The sequence below is a fragment of the Microcebus murinus genome, unplaced genomic scaffold (assembly GCF_040939455.1).
Source record: "Microcebus murinus isolate Inina unplaced genomic scaffold, M.murinus_Inina_mat1.0 scaf004_hap2_Mmur4.0, whole genome shotgun sequence".
NCBI classification, from domain to species: domain Eukaryota; kingdom Metazoa; phylum Chordata; class Mammalia; order Primates; family Cheirogaleidae; genus Microcebus; species Microcebus murinus.
The window spans coordinates 979,021-1,004,001 of record NW_027438950.1 but is presented as its reverse complement, the minus strand read 5'-3'; the positions used below and the strand labels follow the sequence as shown (position 1 = coordinate 1,004,001).

The 24,981-nt window shown below is 35.3% G+C and overlaps 1 protein-coding gene across 1 annotated transcript; it reads right to left on the bottom strand.

Moving 5' to 3' along the window:
* Nucleotides 1-16,878: 16,878 nt before the first annotated feature.
* On the bottom strand, nucleotides 16,879-18,863 carry LOC142866389 (uncharacterized). The gene is given in 2 exon segments (XM_075999758.1): nucleotides 16,879-17,030; nucleotides 17,033-18,863. Coding segments are annotated over 2 exon segments (1,737 nt in total). The 5' UTR covers nucleotides 18,734-18,863; the 3' UTR covers nucleotides 16,879-16,994.
* Nucleotides 18,864-24,981: the final 6,118 nt, after the last annotated feature.

Below are 24,981 nucleotides of genomic sequence, written 5' to 3'. Positions count from 1 at the left end.
GGGACTTACCTCAAAATGATAAAGGTCGTATATGACAAACCCCCAGTCAATCTCACACTGAACAGAGAAAATTTGAAAGCATTCCTGCTTATAAACAGATAATATATCCCTTTAAGTTATTGTAAACATAGTACTGGAAATCATTGCCAGAGCTTCTGGCAAGGGAAAGAAACTAAGGGAGTCTCAATCAGAGCAGAAGAGGTCAAACCATCACACTTTACAGATTAATGATCTCAGAAAAAACCAAAGAGTCTGCCAAAAGCTACTGAAGTTGATACATAAGTTCAGCAAAGTCTCAGGTTACAAAGTCAATGTACACAAATCAGGAACTTTCTCATAGGCCAACAACTGTGAAACTGAGAACCAAGTCAAAGATGCATGCCTTTCATAATTGAAACAAAGCAAATGAAATACTTAGGAATATATTTACTAAGGATGAGAAGGACTTCTACAGGGAGAATTATAAAACACTGAGGAAGGAAATAGAAGAGAATAGAAACATACGGAAAAGCATCCCATGGTCAAAGATAGGCAAAATCAACATTGTTAGAATATCTATACTACCCAAAGTAATCTACAGATTCAATACAATTTGTGTTAAACTAATAACATCATTGTTTAGAGATTTAGAAAAGTAATTCTATACTTCATATGGTACAAGAGAAGGCCCCATAAAACAAAAACGACACTGAGGAACATGAACAAATTGAGAGGCATCCATTTACTAGACTTTCAGCTATAGTACAAGGCTATCGTAACCAAAACAGCATGGCATTGTCACAAGAACAGGAAATAGAACAAAGGAACAGAACTGAGATCACAGATATAAAACCATCCTCATATAGCCATGGAATAGCAGACAAGAACGTGTACAGGGGAAAGAAATCCCTTTTGAATAAATGGTCCAGTGAAAATTGGATAGCCACATGTAGAAGAGTGAAACAGGATCCACACCTCTCATCTCTCACAAAAATCAACTCACAATGGATGAAAGACTTTATCCTATGGCATAAAACCATAGAATTTTAGAAGAAAGTGTTGAAAATGCTCTTACATACTTCAGCCTAGACAAAAAATTTAGGAAGAATACACCCAAATCAATCACACCACCAACAAAAATAAATAAATCAGGCCTCATCATACTAAAAAGTTCCTACACAGCCATTAAAAGTATAACTAGAGCAAGCAGACAACCTAGAGAATGGGAGAAAATATTTGCATGCTATATATTCAATATATTGCTAATAGCTAGAAATTATACATAAGTCCAGGAACTCAGTAAGATAAAATCAAACAACCTGATTAAAAGCATGCCAATATATGAACAGAAAGTTTTAAAAAGGACATGTACTATGGCCAAGAAGCATATGAAAAAAGTGTGTATATCTCTATTCATCAAGGAAATGCAAATGAAAACCAAAGCGAGATATCTCTTTACTCCAGTGAAAATGGCTTTTATCAATAAGCCAAAAGTAAGTGTAGGTGTGGATGTAGAGAGGTAGGAAGACTTGTATACTACTAGTGGGACTGCAAACTGGTACAATCTCTCTGGAAAGTTATATGGAGACACAGGAAAGTACTAAATTTAGAACATCCATTTGATCCAGAAATCCCACTACTTGCTATCTAACCAATGTAAAAACATCATCCTATAATAAATACATCTGCACTTGAATGTTTATAACATCAAAATTTACAATTGCAAAGAGGTAGAAACATCCTTAGTACTTATAAATACATTAATATAAATATATCTATAAATAAATATAAAATGTGATATATGTATACCATAGAGTACTACGGAGCCTCAAATTCAGTGGCTAAATGACACCCTTTTATATTATCCTTGATTGTGCTGGAGGCCTTTCTTTAAAGTAAACTATCACAAGAATGGAAAAACAAGCACCACAAATAGTCCCTATCAAATTGTTACCAATCGATCAACACATATGTGAACAAATGGAAGTAAATTTCAGTGGGTATTGGGCTGTTGAAAGGGGGAGAAGGTGTTGGGAAATCCACTCCTAATGAGTGTGGTGCACATGATCTGTGGATGGGCACAGTTGTAGCTTGGTCAGTCGATGCAAAAGCAATATACATATTCTAAATGATTTACTCCCATAATATTTTGAAATTAAAAAAACAATTTTGTAATATGTAAGAAAGTTTTGAAAAGTTCATCTCTGTATCTCTTTAAGATATTCTTTTTATTTTAATTATTGTAAATTCACAAAAATTGAAATCTTATTTTAGTTGTTAACATCAGTCATGTGAGCTATATTTACATCATCATGTACTATATTGTCTGGAATGTATGTACTAAGTAAATGTGAATTTCAGTACACATGAGAAAACTACCTGTTTTGCCCATTGCCTAACTGCTGACAAAAAGCATTATGTTTTCTGTTCCTAGGAGTGTAACAGCTTAGAAATATCCTATACATACAATCAAAATACATCTGTCTTATTGTGACTGAGGTTTCATTAAGCATATTGTCATCGAGGTTTATCTATATTGTGGATGTTATTAGAGAATCTGTTTTTTCTTAAGCTGAGAAATAATCCATTATTTCTACATTTCAAATAGTATTTATCTGTTCATTTGGCAAAGGCAGTTTGGGTTGCTATCATCCACTGACTTTTGTGAATTATGGTGAAATGAATATGCATATGAAGATAACTCTTTATTTTACAATATATGCAAGAGCTTATTTGTGTTTCTTTCTCATTCATTGGTCCAGGTGTCTCTGCCATTAGATAACTTCTTTGACTACTGTATCATTTTTTTATTTTTCTATTTTTATTTCAGCATATCATGGGGGTAGAAATGTTTAGGTTATGTGTGTTGCCTTCACCCCCAGAGTCAGAGTTTTAAGCGTGTCCATGCCCTGATGGTGCACATCGCACTCCTTATGTTTGTATATACACATCCCCTCCTCCCCCTCCCACCTGCCCGACACCCGATAAATGTTAATCCTATATGTCCACTTAGGTGTTGATCAGTGAAACAAATTTCCTGGTGAGTACATGTGGTGCTTGTTTTTCTATTCTTGGAATATTTCACTTAGTATAATGGGGTTCAGCTCTATCCAGGAAATTACAAGAAGTGCATATCAGTGTTGTTTCTTATAGCTGAGTAGTATTCCAAAGTATACATTTTTAATGTTTTAAAATGGGTAAGTGTGGTACCTATAGCATTGCTTCTCTTTTTGATGATTGTTCACATCTTTGTGGTCTCTTTAGATTTCATATTATTTTGGGGTTTGCTATTTCTATTTTTGAAAATATGAAATTGAGAATTTGAAAGGAATTGTATTTAATCTATAGATCACTTTGGACATTTTCACAACATTAGGTCTTCTTCCCTTGAACAAGAACATGTTCAAGAGTGTGTTGTTTATTTTCCTATACTTTTGAATTTCTCTGTGTTTTTTGTGTCACTTATCTACAGTTTCATTCCATTCTGGTGAGAAATTAAACTGTGTAAAATTTCAATTTTCGAAACTTGGTTAAGACATGTTTTCTGTCTGAACAGGTAGATTTGTAGGAAGAATTTTTATGAGCTATCAAGAATATTGTATATTTTATTATGTTCTATATATGTGTGAGGACTTATTGTTCTCTAGTGATTTCAACTCTCCTGTTTTCTTACTAGTAATTTGACTGACCTTATTAGTATTGAAAGTGGAATACCATGCTATCCTATTATTTTTATGTTCATTTCTTGCTTCAATGTTTCAACACTTTTTATATATTTGAGAACTTTTATGCGAGACATAGATAGATATCAGATATATAAATTATATTTAAAGGGTTATCAGTGAATGACCTCCTCTTATATTAAATGTCCTTGTTTGTCTCTTGTGGCAGTTTTGACTTAAAGTATATTTTATAAACTATAACATTTTGCACTTCAAAAGTCATGTGCCTAATATAATTTTGAACTCCACTGCTCTGGTATGCTGAGCATTTTCGTGGTATGTCTTGTTATTTCCTGTCACTTTTTGTCTATTGCTTTCACCAGGTATGAAGTCAAGTCTCTTTAGAGAGAATAGAGTTGGATTTCTTAATTTCTTTATTTAATTGTGTCTTCTGAGTAGAAATACTAGTACATAAATATTTGCATAATTGTCTAAAAGGGACGGATTCAAAATTGCCCTAATATTAATTGTTTATATAACTTTTGTCACTATTTAGTCTTTCTTTTCACTCCTTTTCTCCTCATTCCACCTCACTGAATTTTAGTGATATATTTTGTTTCTGTGGCCACCTTCATTTGTGTATTGCTTTAAACATTTTTCTGGTGTTCACTGTGAGAATTACCTAAAATATTCTGAAGTTGCAACTTATGTTAAACTGATAACTACTTAACTTCAATTGTACATAAAAATTCATAATATTTATATCTGCTCTCAACTTCATGATATAGACGTCAATAATTATGTCTCTTTATATTCTGTCAATTAACATGTGGTAATGATCATTTTTATTTTGTCTTTCAAATTTTATAGCATAATTAAATTTTTTGCACCATCATTATAATACTGCGGAATTTTATTTTTGATATGTGCATATCTTTCCCAGAATGTTATGTAGTTGTCTTGGAAGATAGAAACCAGACATTCAAAGGCCATCAAAAACCAGATGTATGGGCACATGTGCCATTGGTTGGAATCTCTTTTGAAAGGGAATCCAGGAAATAGAATTTTACTGCTAAAGTGAGAACTCCGTATCAGTGGGGAGGAAGAGTTTTGCTGGGTAAATGTAACAAATGTTCCTTCCCCTTCCATATGGTTCTTGGTGTCATACTCATCTGGGGTACCATGAAATATTACCAATTATGACTTCTCAATGAATCGTGTTTGCAAATATATTTTGAAGGTAATATATCTATGATGGAAGTAAGACTATGGTAGTCTATTGCACTTTCTTGCTAATGTCCTTGGTATAGTTTTGTATATTCAAATTATGAAGTATACTTACCTAAGTATAATTAGTGAGATACTTTGTTATTTTAATTTCTTTCAGGACTGTCTTCCCATTGCACCCAAGACCTACTGCCAGAGCAGGGCATAAAACATCCATTCCAGAAATCAATAATAAGACTATACAGAAGCTTTGACCTTGAAAATGTACATTTAAGAAAAGACCGGGAGTGTGTTGATGAGTGTAAGAGGCAGAAAGTATGTTATGATGATCTTACCAAATGTTTGTCAGGTAATCATAGAAAAATCTTGAAAGGTTATAAATGTATAAAAATGTTGAGCAAGTCCTCAAATCTAAATAAACCTAAGATAAGATATACTGGAGAGAAAAGATTCAAACATAATGCATGTGGCAAACCTTTTATGCACAGCTCAAAACTTCTTGGACATAGGAAATTTCACACTATAGACAAACCCTCCAAGTGTGAAGAATGTGGAAAACCCTTTAACTGCTACACAAATCTCACTATACATAGGAGAATTCACACAGGAGAGAAACCCTACAAATATGAAGAATGTGGCAAAGCTTTTACCCATTGCTCAATCCTTACTCAACATAAAAAAATTCATAATGGAGAGAAAACATACAAATGTGAAGAATGTGGTAAAGCCTTTACCCAGAGCACACACCTTACTCAACATAAAAGAATTCATAGTGGAGAGAAACCCTACAAATGTGATGAATGTGGCAAAGCCTTTATCAAGATTGGAGACCTCAATCGCCATAAACGAATTCATACAGGAGACAAACCCTACAAATGTGAGGAATGTGGCAAAGCCTTTACCCAGAGCACATACCTTACTGAACATAAAAGAATTCATAGTGGAGAGAAACCCTACAAATGTGAAGAATGTGGCAAAGCCTTTAACAAGATTGGACATGTCCATCGACATAAAGGAATTCATACTGGAGAGAAACCCTACAAATGTGAAGAATGTGGCAAATCCTTTACCCAGAGCACACACCTTACTCAACATAAAAGAATTCATAGTGGAGAGAAACCATTCCAATGTGAAGAATGTGGCAAAGCCTTTATCAAGCTTGGAGACCTCAATCGACATAAACAAATTCATACAGGAGAGAAACTCTACAAATGTGAAGAATGTGGCAAAGCCTTTACCCAGTTCAGAAAACTTACACAACATAAAAGAATTCATAGTGGAGAGAACCTCTACAAATGTGAAGAATGTGGCAAAGCCTTTACCCAGAGCACACACCTTACTGAACATAAAAGAATTCACAGTGGAGAGAAACCCTACAAATGTGAAGAATGTGGCAAAGCCTTTAACAAGATTGGACATGTCAATCGACATAAACGAATTCATACAGGAGAGAAACCCTACAAATGTGAGTAATGTGGCAAAGCCTTTACCCGGTGCTCAACACTTACTCTTCATAAAAGAAATCATAGTGGAGAGAAACCCTACAAATGTAAAGAATCTTGCAAAGCCTTTATCCAGTGTAGAGACCTCACTTGACATAAAATATTTCATTCAGGAAAGAAATCATACAAATGTGAAGAATGTTGCAAAGCCGTTACCCAGTACACACACCTTACTCTGGATAAATGAATTTATACTTGAGAGAAACCCTAGAAATGTGAGCAATGTGGAAAAGCCTTTTCCCAGTGCTCAATCCATACACTACATAAAATAATTCGTAGTATAGAGAAACCATATAAATTTGAGGATCGTGGCAAAGCTTTTATCCAGTGCTCATACTTTTATCTATATGAAAGAGTTCATAACAGAAAAAAATTGTATAAATGTGAAAATTGTGACAAAGTCTTTAATAACTGCTCCAATCTTACTCATCATCAAAGAAATCATACTAGATATAAGTGAGATAAATGCAATGACTTTGGAAGTATTTTCCCAAAATATTAGCTTTAAAATGCACAATAGTACTTATACTTATGTAAACAATAATAATGTAGAGTGCTGACAATATCTTGAGTTATGGCAGAGATTTTATTGGACATGGGAGAACTTTCACTGAAAGTAATTCTCTAATATTTTCTGAAACATTGATCAACATCACAAAAATTTTCATAGATAGAAACCTTACAACTATAATGAATGTGAACAAATATTTATGAAAAAGGTATACTTTAGAGAACAACAAAGAACTGATACTTAAAACTCCTTCACAGATATAATAAATTTCAGAACACATTTAATGAATATTAAGTCTAAACAGATATCAGAGGACTGACAGAAAAATGTGCTGAGGCACTAACACATTTAAACATTTCTTTAAACCAGGTTGTTGAGTATAGAGAATAACTCTGTTAAAATAGTTAGATAACTTATTTTTATGTCAGTTTTAAAAACACGAGATTTTATGAAAATTATAATGATGTGTAAAATATACTTTCTCGTCAGGGTGGGATGCAAATGCAATAAAGTATAATTTTTTTTGCAACCTTTCACAAGGAAATACTGATGTTATTCAACTTTAAAAACAGTAGATGCTATGCTTCATTTTTGGTGTGTATGTGAATGTCTATGGTTAATGATAGCTACATGATTAGAAGTCTGTGTGTATTAAGTACACATCATTCATGTACTTTTCCATAGAAAACTAAAATCATTGAAATGTAAGATGTATGAAATGGAGAGGTGCTATGTGGTAGACTTCTAAAACACAGTATTTCAAGTGATATATGATGTACGTATACACACTAATATCCTTCTCATTAAAATCAGAATGAAACAATGACAATATTACTAATAATTTGTTTTACTAATTGCGCATTAGAATAATGAAACAATGAATTTTTAAATATTTTTATATTACATGTAAAGTTAATTTGTTTTATTAAATTAAAAAATGTTTTTATTGTGTCAAACGTGTTTTAGATTGAATGAACTGTTATTTTGCTACCAACATTAACCTATTCCATGTTACTCAAAGTTGGAGGCAATGGATTGTAAAAATGTACTATTGGGTTACACAGTAAAATTAAATCATTTATGATCCTTTTTTCAGTGACTTCAAATTTCTAATTCTTTGAAGAATGATGTTCTTAAAAGTTTTACTTTTTATTATTTTTATAATTCCATTGTAACTGTAATGCTTCTAATAAAGTTTGTCCACTTAATGAAAAGCCATATATTTCTGAACACTGAATGAGTACTTGTCACATTTTATGCTACATTTTTCTTTTAATATGCAACCCATCTGGCCAGTGAAATAGAAATAAACACATTTTTTTATTTATAATAAATCAAATATACAAATACAGCACCTATAAGATGAACTTTAGTTGTAGTACATTTACAGAGTAAGTATTTTTGTATGAACATGGATGTGTACTTATTTTGAAAAGAAAAGAAGAAATATTGAAAAAATAGGTAATTTCATATTTGTTCAGAATTTACTAGCAAACTAGAAACTCCATAGATTCTGAAAGCAAATTTTTTTTTGCTTTATGTTAATTAATTTGTTTAAAAATTGTAAAGTTTGTAGTTCACAACCTGACTATGCCAATCCTCTGTTCTCACATGCTTATTACTCATGCTAGGCCTATTATATTATTTCATTATTTCAAAGTTTGTTTTGTATTGTATATGTTACATATGCTGCAATTATAAGAATGATTTTTATAAAATTTAATTGTGGCTCCTGGAAAGAGATTGAAATGTCCAGGGTAAAAAATGTCACTGATTGGCATGTGGAGTGAGGGGACCTACAGAACAAACAACTCTCAGAATTTATAAGTGGGAATTCTGCTTCTTTCATTTCCTAATTACCTCCAGTGTTGATTTTTTTTGCTATCTTTTTATCTTCATTCCCTTCTACAAATGTATCTAAGGCATTCTTCTTTCTGCGTGCACTTGGGCTGCAACATTCTCACTGTTGTACTCACCCCCTGTGAGTTCACATGATACTTTAAAAGTTCTGATGAGAATTGTAGAATTATTTATTTTGGTGAAAAAAAGTTTAACTAGAGAGTTTGTGGCCATTTATTGGCTATACATGCAGCATTCTAATTACTTAATTAAGATTAGAGAGATTCAGAATCCTAAGCTTAATGTAAAAGCCTTAAGTACAAATACAGATAAATAATTCTGAATGCCAGAGTATTAAATCAGGAACTCAGTATTGTTTGATTTGTAAAAGCAAACTGTTATTAGATTCTACCATATAATGCCATAAATATGAAAATAATTACAATAAGTAAAGCATTAATAAGTGTGACATGCATATGGTAAGTACTATATAAAGAAACAAGAGAATCTGGCAATCTCTTAATAGAGAGTTTAGGTATATAAAGAAGTTTGAATGTAATTTTCTATGAAGTACTTATAGTACAACATATGCATCCACTAGAATCTAATTATGAGTGTGTATTTTCAGTGTCAGAATATAATAGAATGATTTCTGTGCATTTAAAGTATTTGGAATAATATTTCTTTTCTTATATTTCAATCTAGAGAATTTATTTTACATGACTTTATCTTCCTTTATTTTAGTGGGTGCAGTACCCAGTACACAGTTCTCATTTTTAGTCATCTAACTGTGGCCAACAATTTGGTCTTTCTCTGTAGAGGAATCTCAGGGATTATGGCTGCTTTTTGATTGACTATTTTATGAGTGATTTTGGATGCAATCATGTTTTGTATGCTCAGAGTGGCCAGAGGTGAGACAGTGAGCACCACATACATTTTTAGTCTCTTTCATAACATAATCATCAGCACCATGAAGTCCAGGTGTCTTTAGTTTCAAATAAAAGCATTAAAACTCCTTTCATGTTGTGTGCTGGATTATGAGTCTGCTGGTAAATATCAGAGTTCCCTTGCTTACGACTGACAAATGGAATGACAAATACAGCACTCTCACTCTGTTGCCTGGGCTAGAGTGCCATGGCATCAGCCTAGCTCACAGCAACCTCAAACTCTTGGGCTCAAGGGATTCTTCTGCCTCAGCCTCCCTAGTAGCTGGGACTATAGGCATATGGCACAATGCCCTGCTAATTTTTCTATATATTTTATTTGGCCAATCAATTTCTTTCTATTTCTAGTAGAGATATGGAAATATTAATAAATATTTATTTATTTTATTTTTCTCTTGTTTCTGTGCCAAAACTATTAAAATATATGACCTTGATTACTGTAGTTTTAACCTAAGTCTAAACATCTGATGCTGTAAATCCTCCTAATTTTTCTTCTTCTTGATTCTCCTGTTATTGGCCCTTACTTCTATGTATAATAAATTTTGAAACTGGCTAATCAGTTTCCACAAGCTACCTGCTAAGATGCTTTATTGTGGCTGTTTGAACCCATCAATGAATTTGGAGAGAACAGGAATATTAGTAATACAAGAGAAACAAAACAAAACAAACAAAACACCAAGAAATCCCATCCAAACCAAAACTAAAGACAATAATAAAAAAGAAAGAATAAATGGGGAATACATATTTACAACTCATATCACAAAGGGGCTTAAATCTTTAATACATAAAGAACTCTGAGAAATTTATAAGAAAATAAATGGGCACAAAGTAGAATAATAACCCCCAGTTCACATAAAAATAAATCTCAATAGAATGTAGAAGATGACAATATCCTAAGGCTCAGCATAATATGACAATATTGTCAAATTCAAAGTTTGACAATACACTTTGGCACCATGCGGCCACATCTGAACGCACTGGTGTTGCCCACAGGCCCCAAAAGGCCTAGAGTATAAAGAGCAGGCAGAGACTGAAGCTGAAGGATTATATGGGACTGGCTTGAAGAGCAGAGCTGTGGGTGCACTGTGCATGCCCACTCAAATTGGGACAGGGCACCTGGTTTCCCTATGCTTTATGTCCATGGCACAGGCCATGACAGGAGTCCTGTGCCCTCCTGTGTGACTGGGCTCAGCCCATGCTGACATCCTATCTGGTGTTGATGAATCCCGACAGCATGTCCTCACTCAATACACACTTATTCAAATTCTCATTGTACAATTGGGAAACTGAGGCACAGAATGAGGATGGCACTAGCCCATACCAAGGAGGTGGACAGGCTCTGGAGCATTAGGAAGTACTCTGGCTTCCTAGGCCTTCGCCCACCTTTTCCCAGAAGGTTTTCTTTGCAAATGAAACCTGAAAGAACCTGAAAGACCCTTTCTAACTGCCTCTCCACCTGAGGCCACTTCCCTTTACACATGAGTTCAGACAACCTCAATCTCCACAGGAGTTCATACAAGCACACACATGCACAGTGTGTGCAGTGAATTCTCAGGTGAGGACCATGGATCTTGAGTAACAGGAGTAGACACTAGAGATGTGAAAAGACAAAAAGAAGATAAGTTGAAGGTGGCAGTGCTATGAGGCAGGGACATCCACTTCCTAATTACATGCCATGCCAAGGGACCAAGATTATGAGCAAGTGCAACCTCCAGGTCCCCAAAGTTCTATCTGGACTGGGGTCACAGCAAACACAACCTTGAGAGGGCAGGCCTTGCGTCCTGTCCTCAGTTTTGTGGCCTCTTGAAGCTAGCATGAGCCTGATGCACAAAAGATGTGGGAGAGAAATCCTGTTTCCTCCTGTATAAATTGGGGTGTTTGGAGTGGGTAACACCAAGAGGTCACAATGATCATAAATAGCTTCTGGCCTTGGGTTTCATTGATGACTGACTCACTGTGCTCTGAGACTCTAGAAAAATGCATTTCACTCCCTGGAGAACCTTCAGGGCTGAGAGAGTATTGGGAGCTTAAGAGACTGAAAATTTGGACCAGGGCAGAATGTTGGAGAGCACTGGACACCAAGTGTTATGTCCAGGGATTATACAAGGTCTTCTTGGGTCCTTCAGGTACTCATTTGGAAGCTGGTGGAAATCATTGCCCTGGCTGAGGTGACCATGCTTCATGAATAAGCTGCACACCCCAGGAGGTGGAAGCAAAGAGGGGACAAGGCAGGCTTCTAGTGTCCGTCTTCTTGCCTTTGGAGCAAGAAGATCCTGATCTTTGCCCCCTTGGAACCATGGAGAGCCACTGCCTTGTAGATCCTTAAATGCAAGTGGCTGCTTTGTTCCCTGATGCTCCTGCATGGGGCTGCATTAACAGTTCAGGCAACAGGAGGCAGCAAGCTCCTGTTTCTCTGGTTTTCCCTGAGCGTGGCTGGAGCAGCTGGAGCCAGGGGAGACTCAGGCCAAGGTCATTCTGTCTGTTCCTTCTCTCAGACCCAACTCGAACCTCCTGTTCTTACCAATGATGCCCACTTAATGATGTGGTCAAAATCAGCAAGGCATCTTTGAGATCCCCACATTAATTCACTCAGCAACACCACCCTGAGCATCACCTTGTGCCAGGTGCCCTGGTGGTCCAAGCATGTGGTCTACCCCAAGGAGCCCATAGTCTGAGCACAGCTGGACAAAATCACTAAAGCAAGTAGATGTGAAAAAAGAGAATAAGTGCTATAGTGACAATAAAACATGAGGACGGCAGGGAGGGCTATGGGGTCACTGTGTTGGATCTAAAATGCCTCACTGAGGTGAAATGCTGTGACCAGAATGACAAATTCTGGAACTGCACAAGTGTGAAAACTGTGTATCAGGAACATGCCACTATGGGAGTAGACAGTCACTGGTAGAAGTGACTTTGCAGAGAAGGTAAAAAAAAAAAAAAAAAAAAAAAAGGACAGTGTGGCTAGAGGGAGCCTGGGGGAGAGAGAAGCAAAGGAAGAATACTGAGGCTGCAAGATGACAGGAGTGCCCTTCTCTTCTATGAAAACACTGCCCCCATAATTACCAACTTTACACAACAAATACCTAATACCTTATAATTTTTGTTTACTAAAATTTGGGCACAGCTTAGCAGGTGACTCTGCCTCAAGGTCTCCAAAGAGTCTGGGGCTGTGGTCTCAATTGAAGTTGGATTGTGAAAGAGTCAGCTTCCAAATTCATACATGTGGGGATTGGGAGGAATCCGTGTAGACTGAGAACCTGATTTTCTTTTGGTTCTTTTAGTTTCACTCCCTCAGTTCTTTGCCATTCAGCATCTACAAAAAGCAGCTCATATCACTAGAGCTTGCTTCACCAACTTTAAGGATACACTCAAGAGAGGGAAAGGTTAATGGATAGAACATATGAGAAAGGAAATCAGATGGATATTAGTAGCTTTGTTCATAATCAATTTCTGGAATTCACAATGGACTGTCCTCCAAAAATGGATATGTTAAACTCCTTCTCCCCAGTGCGACCTAATTAGGAGATGAGTCCACTGGTAAATTATTATGTCCAAGGGTGGAGCCCTCATGCTTGGGTTTACTAGCTTTCTACAAGAAACCACAGAGAGCTCTCTTCTCCTCTCTCTGCCAGGTGAGTATAAAACCTGCAACTAAGAGGAGATGAAGTCTGCAACTAAGAGGAGAGTCCTCACCAGAGCCCAGCCAGGTTGAAACCCAGATGTTGAACATTTGATCACCAGAACTGTGTGCAGTTAAACTCTGTTGTTTATAAGCTGCACAGTCTATGGTTCTTTGCTATAGCAGCCTGAAGTAACACAGAAGTAATAGCTAATCATTTGTGTGGCGTTGTCTTAGTCAGAAGTGATTCATTAACCACAGATTGCTCTGAGCCTTTGTGGAGGCTGCACAGCACAGAGGCTGAGATGAGGCACATGGATCTGATTCTAAATATAATGGGAGGGTGTTGGAACGTTTGATGTCAGAGGATGACAATGTTTGGATTTCATTTAATTTAAATTTCTTTCTTGTGCAGAATGAAAAATGAGGCCCAGAAAGGAAATGACTTTCCCCAGATCACACAGCTGGGCCCAGTCCTGTCTGAGGTGTATTCTATGCTGTATTCCATCTCTCTTTCTTCCATCTCTAAATTCAGGCATTATCTACATGTGACACCACATTATGAGTGTTATAAGTTTTATCTCAGTTATACCTGAATAATTGCTAGGAAATACATGCTAGCATAATCCCCACTGTGAATGGTGGGAGGCTCTGGAAGCCCTGAAACACAAAATGACTTGTCTAGGGATACAGAAATTATAAGAAAAAGGAGCTTATGACCTAGCTCCATCTTCCCAAATCTGCAGCCCTGGCTGCATTCAGGTTTCCCCAGGATAATGAAGGTGGTGTGTTTGCTTATAAGGTGACATGGGGAAGGAAGGTGGCCAGTCAGTAGCACAGTGTGGCCTACTGGTAGCTCTTATTGAAGGAGTGGAAGGGACAAAACCTTGAAAAAATGACTTCAACTTCTGGACAGATCCAAAGAGAACATGGAACTCAATGACAATGAAAACCATTTAATTTTTATGGGCAGATTCTGAATGGGGACCCATAAGATTTTACAGAAATGAATTTGAAATAACAAAGAGAATATATACTTAGTTTTGAATTTTTTGAGGCTTCTACATTACTAGTAGATTATCAACATTTTTGGGATTGTCTGTTTTTGTCAATGTATATATATTTTTTTCTGAAACCAGATACACACTAACATAGACACAGTTACCTTTTCCATAATCCTCTTGAAGCTTAAATCTATACTTAGAGTGATATAATTTTATATTTCACTTCCTTAAATAAAAAATAATAGTATGTTTATGGTTTGCATGCCAGAGAGTTCACAGGTTCAAAACAAATGTAAGATGCACTTTTGTAAATTGTGTCTTCAGGACTCAGAAATGTATGCCTTTTTATGGCATTTTACCTATGCAAAGAATAATAATATAACCTATGGAAATGATGTTTTTCAAAATACTTGAAGTTCACAGCATATTGGAATAAAGGTCGCTAAACATGTCATTACATCATGATATCCAATAGTATACTGTTACCATCTGTTACGTACAATTATAAATAAGGTGAGACAGGTTAAGGTTGGTGGCAATGTAACACTTTATTCAATGTACAACACTCAACACATTAAACACCACTCTGTACAATTAATGCCAACATCACCTGCAATGCACTTACAAGCTAATCAAAAAGAGTCTCTCCATTTTATTCATGCATCTTAAATTTTAGTGTTTAGTGTACATTGTAAGAGCATATGAATGATGCCCACAAAATTTACAAAGACCTTTCATATCTTTGATGCAGCAACGATTGAACACACTCTTTCACAAAAATACTAGGAATGCTGGAATAGAATCAAGTAATTAAAATTGAATTACCTTGATATTCGATTTTCAAAAAAATATAAAAATTTTAATGTGAAAAGTAAACTCTAAATATAACTCTCCATAAAAGTCAATCTCCTGCTGATTTTAAACATATACATCCATTATTAAAGTATTTAACTTTGCATTCTCTATAACCAAAATTCTACTTTAGAATAGTCTAGAAGTAATAGCACTAAGGTTCTTCCTACTGTGAGTCCTCTGGTATTTATTTAGACATGATTTTTTAATTAACTATTTTTTCAGATTATAACATAAGTAAAATATATTTTCATATAACTTCTGGTGTTTTCAAAGCTATGTTAGAGACCAAAGGTTTTTCTAAATTCATTCATTACATTCCTAGAGTGTCTCAACAACCCAAATTCCCTTAATTTAAATAAAGTTTGAGCAATCAATGGAGGATTCCACCCCCACTACAAATTCTCTTGTGTACAATATCTGTGATAAAAGTAAAGGTATCATGTCACTCTTTATAGTTGTAATTTTTTCTTAGTATAAATACTCCACTGTACTCTCAAATTTTTATGTTCAGAAAGGTGTTTTGATGCTCGTTACATTTATACCAGTTACTCAGTATAACTGGTGTTGAACAATGTGTGATGGGTTATTAAAGGCTAGGCCACTTTATTAACATCTGTAGGATCCTGTTCGTGTATGAATTGTCTCATGTATGCTACCATAAAAGCACCAGGTAAAGCATTTGACACATATTTCATTTTTCTATGATTTCCTTCTGGTACCCTAGTTAAATTTAATCAGCTGTTAAAGCTTTTTGTCACATTCTTCACATTCATAAGTTTCCTCTCCTATATGAATTATCTTATATACAGAAAGATGTGAGTATTAGATACAGACTTACCCACATTGTTCACATTTGTAAGGATTTTCTCCAGTCAAATTAGCTCATGCATGGAAACTTAGAGCATAAGGTAAAGCATTAATACATTCTTTTTGTTTGAAAAGTTTCTCTCCAGTGTAAATTCTTTTTTGCATTCTAGGGTATGAACACAGATAAAAAGCTTTCCCTAATTGCTCTCATTTGTAGGGCTTCTCTCCAGTATGAGTTCTTCTATGTATGGAAAAGTGTGAGTATTGGTTAAAGGCTTTACCACATTGACATGTGAAGGGTTCTCTCCAGTATGAATTCTCTTAAGTCTTTTAAGTATTGAGGGACAGCTAAAAGCTTTGCCACATTCTTCCCATTTTACGGTTTCTCTCCAGTACAAATTCTCTTATCTCTTTTGTCTTTTAAGGTCTGAGGAACAGCTAAAAGCTTTGCCACACTCTTTACATTTGTATGGTTTATATACATTATGAATTATTGTATGTCTAATAAGGTGTAAGATCTGGGTAAAGGCTTTTCCACATTCTTAACATTTGTACAGTTTCTCTCAGGAATGAATTACCTTATGTGCAATGAGGACTGAGGACCACTTAAAGGATTTACCACATTCCTCATTTGTATGGTTTCTCTCCAGTATGAATTCTTTTATGTTGAGTAAGGGTTGAGCTCTGGGTAAAGGCATTGCCACATTCTTCACATTTGTATGGTTTCTCCCCAGTATGAATTCTCTTATGTATTTTAAGATTTGAGGAATAGCTAAAAGCTTTTCCACATTCTTCACATTTGTACAGTTGCTCTCCAGTATGAATTACCTTATGTGCAATGAGAATTGAGGACCAGTTAAAGGATTTACCACATTCCTCACATTTGTATGGTTTCTCTCCAGTATGAATTCTTTTATGTTGAGTAAGGGTTGAGTTCTGGGTAAATGCTTTGCCACATTCTTCACATTTGTATGGTTTCTCTCCAGTATGAATTCTCCTATGTATTTTAACTTGTGAGGAACAGTTAAAAGCCTTGCCACATTCTTCACATTTGTAAGGTTTCTCTCCAGTATGAATTCTCTTATGTGTTTTAAGTTTTGAGGAACAGCTAAAAGCTTTTCCACATTCTTCACATTTGTACAGTTGCTCTCCAGTATGAATTCTTTTATGTTGAGTAAGGGTTGAGCTCTGGGTAAAGGCTTTGCCACATTCCTCACATTTGTATGGTTTCTCTCCAGTATGAATACTCTTATGTTTTTTAAGTTTTGAGGAACAACTAAAAGTTTTGCCACATTCTTCACATTTGTATGGTTTCACCAAAGTATGAATTCTTTTATGTTCAGTAAGAGATGAGCTATGGGTAAAGGCTTTGCCACACTCCTCACATTTGTATGGTTGTTCTCCAGTATGAATTCTCTTATGTCTTTTAAGGTCTGAGGAAGAGCTAAAAGCTTTTCCACATTCTTCACATTTGTACAGTTTCTCTCCAGTATGAATTACCTTATGTGCAATGAGGATTGAGGACCAGTGAAAGGATTTACCACATTCCTCACATTTGTACGGTTTCTCTCCAGTATGAATTCTTTTATGTTTACTAAGAGTTGAGCTATGGGTAAAGGCTTTGCTACATTCCTCACATTTGTATGGTTTCTCTCCAGTATGAATTCTCTTATGTCTTTTAAGTTTTGAGGAACAGCTAAAAGTTTTGCCACATTCTTCGCATTTGTATTGTTTCTCCACAGTATGAATTCTTTTGTGTTGAGTAGGGTTTGAGCTCTGGGTAAAGGCTTTGCCACATTCCTCACATTTGTACGGTTTCTCTCCAGTATGAATTCTTTTATGTTGAGTAAGGATTGAGCTATGGGTAAAGGCTTTGCGACATTCTTCACATTTGTATGGTTTCTCCTTAGTATGAATTCTTGTATGTCTTTTAAGGTCTGAGGAACAGCTAAAAGCTTTGCCACATTCTTCACATTTGTATGGTTTCTCAACAGGATGAATTATTTTATGTTTAGAAAGGTTTGAGATCTGGGCAAAGGCTTTTCCACATTCTTCACATTTGTACAATTTGTCTCCAGCATGAATGACCTTTTGTGCAATGAGAGTTGAGGACCAGTTAAAGGATTTACCACATTCTTCACATTTGTAGGGTTTTTCTCCAGTATGAATTATCTTATGACTTTTAAGTTGTGAGGAGTAGTTAAAGGCTTTGGAACATTCATCACATTTGTAAAGTTTCTCTCCATTATGAATTCTCTTATATCTTTTAAGTTCTGAGCAACAGTTAAAAGCTTTGCCACACTCATCACATTGGTGTGGTTTCTCTCCAGTATGAATTATATTATGTCTTTTAAAGCATGAAGACCAATTAAAGATTTTGCCACATTCTTCACATTTGTAGGATTTCTCTCCACTATGAATTCTCTTGTGTTTAGTGAGGCTTGAGATATGATTAAACTTTTTGCCACACTCTGCACACTTGTAGGGTTTCTCTCTTTTATGAATTACTTTATGTATCAAAAGGGCTGAGTACCTGTAAAAGACTTTGCCACATTCTTCACATTTGTGTGCTTTCTCTCCAGTATGAGCTCTCTTGTGTTTAGTAAGGTAAAAGCACTGATTAAAGACTTTGCCACATTCTTTGAATTTGTAATAGTCTTTTGTATTAAAAATTATTTTATGTTGAGTAATGTGTGAGTATTGGTTACAGGCTTTCCCACATTCATTACATTTTAAAAATTTCTCTACACTATGTCCCACCTTATGTCTATTTTGATTTAACATTTTCCTGAAGACTTTCAAACATGCATTAGACTGGAAGATTTTGCTATATGTAGTCAAACATTGATTACATTCATTGTAATATCCTTTCTGTTCCTTACACTCACCCACACTTTCCCAGTCATTTTTAAATTGTATATTCTGAAGGCCGAAGCTTCCATATCTTCTTCTTATCACTTTTGGTAAAAGAAATTTTAAATGCTGCTCTGGCAAATAGTGTTGGGTAGAATGAGAAGATATTACTGAAAGAAATTTTAAAAACAACAAATTATCTCACTTGTTTCTTTCCTTCATAATCAAATAATAAATATTACAAAATTTATATGTAAAATTATCCTAAGCACATTAGCAGGATGGCACAATACAACATGTAGGCTCTAATTCTCTTTTACACAAATAAATATAAAAAATTATGCTTACCAAATTGACTTTGTGAAATTCTAATAAGGAAAGAAGAGTTCACAGAAAATCACGTGAGAACAATACCAAAAGCAACAGAGAAAAGAAACAAAATTTCTTATACTGACACTCCAAGACCTCTCCTCCTCCTTAATACAGCATAGAAGTATATTACCAAACCCCAGCTTCTTTCTCAAAGAAAATGAAAATGTTGATTATATTTCTAGCTTTTAGAAACCCTTCCAAAGACTGGTTTCTGTCTCCCATAACACAGAGTTCAGAAAAGAATCATGATATTAAGTGAAGGACGGAGTGTGCTGAAACCAAAGATAAAAGATTATTACAACGTCAGTTGAAATTTCACTACAACAGATGGAGAATAGTTATAGAATATGATGACAGGCTCCCAAGAAGAAATGTAGGAAAGGTTCTTTAAATGGAAAACAAATATAGTCACAGAAGATGCATTCTCAGAACATTTTTAAGGCTTCTTCAATCTCCAGTAAGGTGAATTGCTATCAAAGTCTCCCAGGACAAAGCCACTTGATGAAGTTTATGGAGCTGATTTTGCTAATTCTTAAATCTCAACCAACGATTACAATATTCACAAAATTCACGGTAACATATCCCCATCCAAGAAACAAAATAACAAGAAATCAACCATAAAGGATTGGAGATGTATAAATTAAAATTAACCATAAAAATTAAAAATAACCATCTGAATGATGCTTAATTGGTGAAATTAGAATGATATTGAACATTAAATGAAATCAGGTAAATGATAATATAAACAAAACATAGAAGCAGAAGAAAACATACACTGTTCAGCTGAGGCATACAATAAGAAATGACTTAGAAATTCTCAAAGGTAAGAAGAAATATACAAACAAATTGAGAAGCTCAACATACTTCAGCTAAGAAAAACACAAAAGGACCCATAAAGGACAGGATGTAAGCAAAGTTTTAAAGTCATATAACAGGAGAATCTTCAAAGCAGCAAGAGAAAATTGATGTCATCTATAAGCATGCTTCCTAGATATTACTAGTGGATTTATCAACAGAAAAGATGCATGTCAGAAAATAGTTGGGTGATATAGTCAAAGTGCTAAAAGAATGAAAACTTTAAAGCAGAACTATGTTTGACAAAACCACTCTTCTAAATGGAGAAAAATAAACATCTCTCAAGATAATTCATACTGAAAAGGATTCTTACCCACAAGAAATTTTAAAGGGAGCCCCTTGTATTAAAAATAAAAAAAGATGCTAGAAAATAACACAAATTATATGAAATCAAATAACTCTGGGAAAGACATGGATATATCTAAGTATATCCAAGTAAAATTCTCTATTATCATAATAACAATGCAGAAGCCATTTTTATTTATGATCTAAAATTTGAAGACAAAACAGAAAAATAACACCACACCTCTGTTAATGAGTATACAATATAACGAGATAGAACTGGTGACACTAATAACAAAGATAATGGCAGATGTAATGAGGCAAAATTTTTGTTTGTGTCTAAATTTCAGTTGTTAACATTTTAAAATATATTACTGTAACTCTAAGAAACACTGTGTTGTCAACATGGTAACCATAGTAAAAATACCTATAGAGATACACTAAAATAATAACAAAGGCATCAAACCATGTCACTATAGAAATCAATGAGACACAAAGGAGGAAAAAAAGAGAAAAAAAGGAGCAAGAGATCTACAACAATAAAAATACAATTGATAAAATGGCAACAGTAAGTCAATCTCTTCCAGAAAATTATGAAAATATTAATGGAGTAAACTTCATAATCAAAAGACATACGTTGAATACAGATAGAGATTTAAGAAAATACTACTGAAAACATCCAACTATATACTGTCTGCAAGAAAACCACCTTACATCAAATGAGAAAATATGAAATAAAATTCATAGAACAGAAAAAGACATTTCATGCAAATGTTAATCAAATTAGAGCAGGGGAGGTCAAAATTAGGCATAATATATTTTGAGTCAAAAACAAAAAAGTCAAAATATACTTTAAATCAAACCTGTTACAAAAGATGCAGAATGATATCAAATAATAATAAAAGGGTTCATTCACTTGAAACCTCATTTATTTTTACATTTCTATATATGTCTGTGTTTGTGTGTGTGCATGTGTATGTATATGTAAGTGTAAAATAAAGGTTGTCAAATATGGAAAGCAAACATAGACAGAATTAAAGCTAGAAATACATAGTGATGTGATAATGGTAGGATCCTTGAATACTCCACTTATGGTAATGGTTAATAATGCAAGAAACAATATTAACTGAGGGAACAGAGAACTTTAAAGCACTATAAAACAATTATGCCTGATAGACATAGATAGCACTCCATGCAACAATACAATACAAAATCTTATCAATAGCTCAAAAAATATTCTCCTGGATAGAATAGTATTACGCCACAATACATTTTGTTACATATTTTTAACACTTAAACAATTACAGACATTTATGACTGAAATGTAATAAAACTAGAAATCAATAACAGATGGAAAAAGAGAATATCTGTAAATAGATGGAAACTAAATGATGCATTCTTGAGAATGCTCTTCAAAGGTTGAAAGACTTACCATTTTTAAGATGTCCCTACTGCCCAAAAAGATCTACAAATGCAATGCCATTTAAAATTCTCAAAGTAAAATTTTTTAGAAAAAGAAGTTAAAAACTCATATGAAATGCCAATGTACCATGAAGAGAACAACAATCTCGAAAAAAGAAATAATGTTGGAGGCATCACATTTTCTGATTTCAAGACATTTTACAAAGGTACAGTAATAACAGTAGTTTGCTACAGACATAAAGTCAGACAACGAGAACAATGAAACAAAATGTAGAACAGATATAAATCCCTCACATACATGGTCAAATGAAGAGTTATTTGCATATCCATAATTACTGCAACATTATTCATAAAAGCCAATATATGAATACAACCCAGATCTGCCTCATAAAACAAATGGATAAATATAATTTCATATATAAAAATAATGAAGTGTTGTTCAATTTCAAAAAGTAGAAAATCTTCTAAGTTTACAATAAAGATAATGACTTCATGCTAAATGAAATAAGCTTGCCACCAAAACAATGACACTTTATGAATCTACTTACATAAAATACTTAGAGTAGGTTGATTATTAGAAACAAAAAAAAAATAGAATAGTATTTGTAAAGGATATATGTTGCATAACATTGTTAATATACTTACTGTGAATAAACTGTATAATCAAAATATTTAAGATTTTAAATTTCATGTGTTTTATGAATAATTAATAATACCAAAAATGGTTTAAAAGGTTTTCAAAACATCTTCAAATAATTCATTAACACAAATGAATCACACAAAGATAATATATCTTTACCAATAAATATGTGTCGAATTTAAGATAATTTTCATGACTATTCACCATCAGGGTAAAATAACCATTTACCACCAAGAAAAAAGTGTACTACTCATAAACAAAATAGGAATAATATTTATACAGGCAAGGAAACACAAAGAAAATCACATTCACAAAAGATATATGGCTGATTTATATTTTACTTTTGCCCCACAATATGTTAAAGTATACAGAGTTCAATACTATCATGCAAAAGTAAAATATACACATAAAAACTAAAAAACATAATTGCCTAATGTGAAGTGGCCTACGTTAAAAAAGGATAGAGGAAAAAATGTAAAGAACTATGAAATCACAAAACAAAATTATAAAATTAATCTATAAAATTCTGAATAAACATAGTAAATGACTGAACAAGAATTCTAGATAACTGTAATTTTCAAACATGACTGGGCACCATGAAGAGCACAGATTCTGAAACATTAGCTTACACATAGGGCAATTTTATTTCACAAAACACATAATCATACATAAAGATCTTTGATAAATAAATGTTAAGGATTACGCATTGAAATGATGCTAGAGAACCTTCTTTCTTATGTCAGGGCTGTGACTTTAATTTGTTTTTGTTCTCTCCATTTCCCAAGGTGTTGAAAAAGAAACAACAGACGATAAACTAAAGAAAATTTAAAAGGAACCAAAGCAAGAAACTACAAAATCAATACAAGATATATTAAGGCAGTAAGAGAAGAAATGAGTGAGGACAAAGTCAGAGTAACTTAATTTCTTTCAGTGGTAACTTTTAATATAAATGGATTAAACTCTTTAATCAAAAGAAGATAATATGGCTGAATGGATCAAGATTAAATAATTTTCTACAATATTTTGTCTACTAGAAACTCATTTTAGCTGCAAGGACTCAAATAAGCTGAAACTAAATACATGAAAAATATATTCCATGCAAATAGTAACTCTAAGTGGATACAGTATACATAATTATTACTATATTAGATAAAACACACACTTTAGGGCAAAATTGTCATGAAATAATATGGTTGATATTACATAATGATAAAATAGGTCCATTTGCCAGGAAACTATTATATATGTGAGGTGCACATGTGTATTAATATTTATAAAATATATGTTGAGCAGATGAGGGCCGGAAGGAGGGGTACCTGAGACCCTGGGAGACTCCACGGGAGGAGGCTGCGAAGAACTGGAGGCTGAGACCACCGGAGCAGCCCGGAGACCAGCGGCAAGAGTAGGCGGATTTGCTGTTTCCACTCCCCTGCATTTGGGACTGGGGGTGGGCTCCCCAGAGGGTGGAGATACCTGCGGACACCAGCCCAGAGATGGCTGCCGACAGCCAGCAGTGAGCCTTTAGCAGACATGGCACCAGGCTCCCAACTCCCAGAACCTCCGTGTGCACAGACCCCAGCCGCGCGGCAGGTGCCATATTGCCTCGTCCTCCCCTCCGCCAACCCTACCCATGGCTGCCCAGAGAGAGAATACAGCCACCAGCTGGAGGCACCTCCAGGGAACGGGACCTTCCCTTTTGGGACCCTACAACTGACTCAGGGGAACTCAGACTGTGAGCTCCCTACCCGCCAGCCCTCCCAGGTGCTGCTGGCACGGTGTTCCCAGGAGAACGGTGCTGACTCAGAGGCTGAGACACATAGACCCAGCTTGGCCTCTCTGTGGGTGAATTGGGACCGGAACTCTTCTCCCTGGTGGGGATACAGTTTGAACTCTGGGACCCCTGCAGACCAGATGCCAAGCATCTAGGTCAAGCATTGCGTGGGGCACAGAAGAGTTATACCTGGACAGCCTACTGAGGTGTGTGTGCCTTCAGGGGCAGATCAGCATCCTAGAGGGCAACCTCCTCCCAAAAGGAGGCCGTACACCCAGCCCAGGTGGCGTTCCTGTGCAGGGAACCTCCCCGCCGGCATCACAGTCCAGGGAGGCCCGGTGGCGTGTGGTCTGGCCTGCTGGAAGAGACCCAGGAGTAGCTGCGGAGTTGGGGAGGGTGGAAAGAAGCCAGGCCCACTCTAGACTGTGGGTCTCAGACAGCCCCACCCCCACACGCAGACGTTCTGGCTGAGTGGGACCATTCCAGCCCCGCCCTGACAGCTTTTCCTGGAAGCAGAGGACAGAACTTTCACCCCTGCTAACCACATTGGTGGTGCCTGAGGGCAGGCTTACCCAACCCAGCTCCGCCCAGAACAAGAGCTGATAACAGGACACAAAATCAACAGCACAGCCTGTTCCTCCAATCTGGCGCCACCTACTGACAGGGACAGCATCCTGCACAGCCTTTTCACGGCACCCATTGACTCAATATACAGTGAATGGTTGAATCTCACCCACAGACACCACCTAACGGCTCAGAAACTAAACAAGGTGTGTGAACACCCAAACAAAAACCTAAAGGAAAGAAACAACAATGGATCGGCATGGGAAGAAATTA